The sequence below is a fragment of the Camelina sativa genome, chromosome 2 (genome assembly GCF_000633955.1).
Source record: "Camelina sativa cultivar DH55 chromosome 2, Cs, whole genome shotgun sequence".
Lineage (NCBI taxonomy): Eukaryota > Viridiplantae > Streptophyta > Magnoliopsida > Brassicales > Brassicaceae > Camelina > Camelina sativa.
In genome coordinates, this window is record NC_025686.1 from 1,386,576 (window position 1) to 1,387,448 (window position 873).

Consider the following 873-nt stretch of genomic DNA (forward strand, 5'->3'; position numbering starts at 1 on the left):
TCAGAGCTGGACCGAGCCTACTTGTTACTCAATTTAAAACATAAACCGGAGAGATCAATGTCATTTATCGACCGGTTTGACTTAACCGATGATGAGGAAGAATTAGACTCGGTTAAGGACCGAGCCAGGATGTCAACTCTATTACTATACAGATTGATCCAGAAAGGCTACTCAGTCGTGACAAGTAACATCGTCGCAACGGAACAAGCTGCCGAGAAGCAACGGAAAGCCGTGGCAGCCGCCGCTGTAGTCACGGAAACTCATCACCGGAGTAATATCATCGAAACGCCGATTAGAGCTGTGAACAACAGTAATAATAATAATAATACGAATGTGGTGAAAGGAGTGTTTTGTAGAGATTTAACGGTGGTTGGGAGTTTGATTGCGCGGACCGGGTTTAACCAACCGATTCCGGTTAAATACGAAGCGCTTAGTTGCTGAAATTTGTTTGACCCGGCCAAGGGTGTTTCTTCTTCTTCTTCTTCTTTGTTTCTGCATTTATTTTTGTTGTTGTGTACAAAAGAAAGATTCACATTGGATGAAATTATGGATAATAAGAATATTGTCTGCCCGAGAATTTTGGAGCTTTCTCTCTTGTTTGTTTCTTATTTATTCCTCACTCTGCCTAAACGACAAAAAAAAAACACAAAAATGTGATCCGTATTATTTCCGTAATAACATAATTATGAACAATTTACATCACTATAATCACATTTGTGTTTCTGTTTCTCATGAATATTATATATAATAAGATTGAAAATTTGTTTTTTCGTTTGGAAGAGAATGTACACAATTTGTTTTTTTATCAAATAATAATCGTTATAATCATTTGAATCTTTTTTTTGTATTTCTAATATTTTTGTTAGTTGATAC

The 873-nt window shown here is 36.2% G+C and overlaps 1 protein-coding gene across 3 annotated transcripts in view; it reads left to right on the plus strand.

Moving 5' to 3' along the window:
• The window catches only part of LOC104713698, a 3,725-nt gene extending 3,132 nt beyond the window's left edge, over positions 1 to 593 (plus strand). Inside the window, exon 4 of one of the 3 annotated variants that reach the window (XM_010430879.1) lies at positions 192 to 593. In XM_010430879.1, the coding sequence (XP_010429181.1) occupies positions 192 to 441 (250 nt within the window). In that variant the 3' untranslated portion in view covers positions 442 to 593. Of the gene's footprint in view, positions 1 to 53 lie in introns of all 3 variants that reach the window. The other 2 variants (XM_010430889.1, XM_019233332.1) reach the window with 2 other exon arrangements.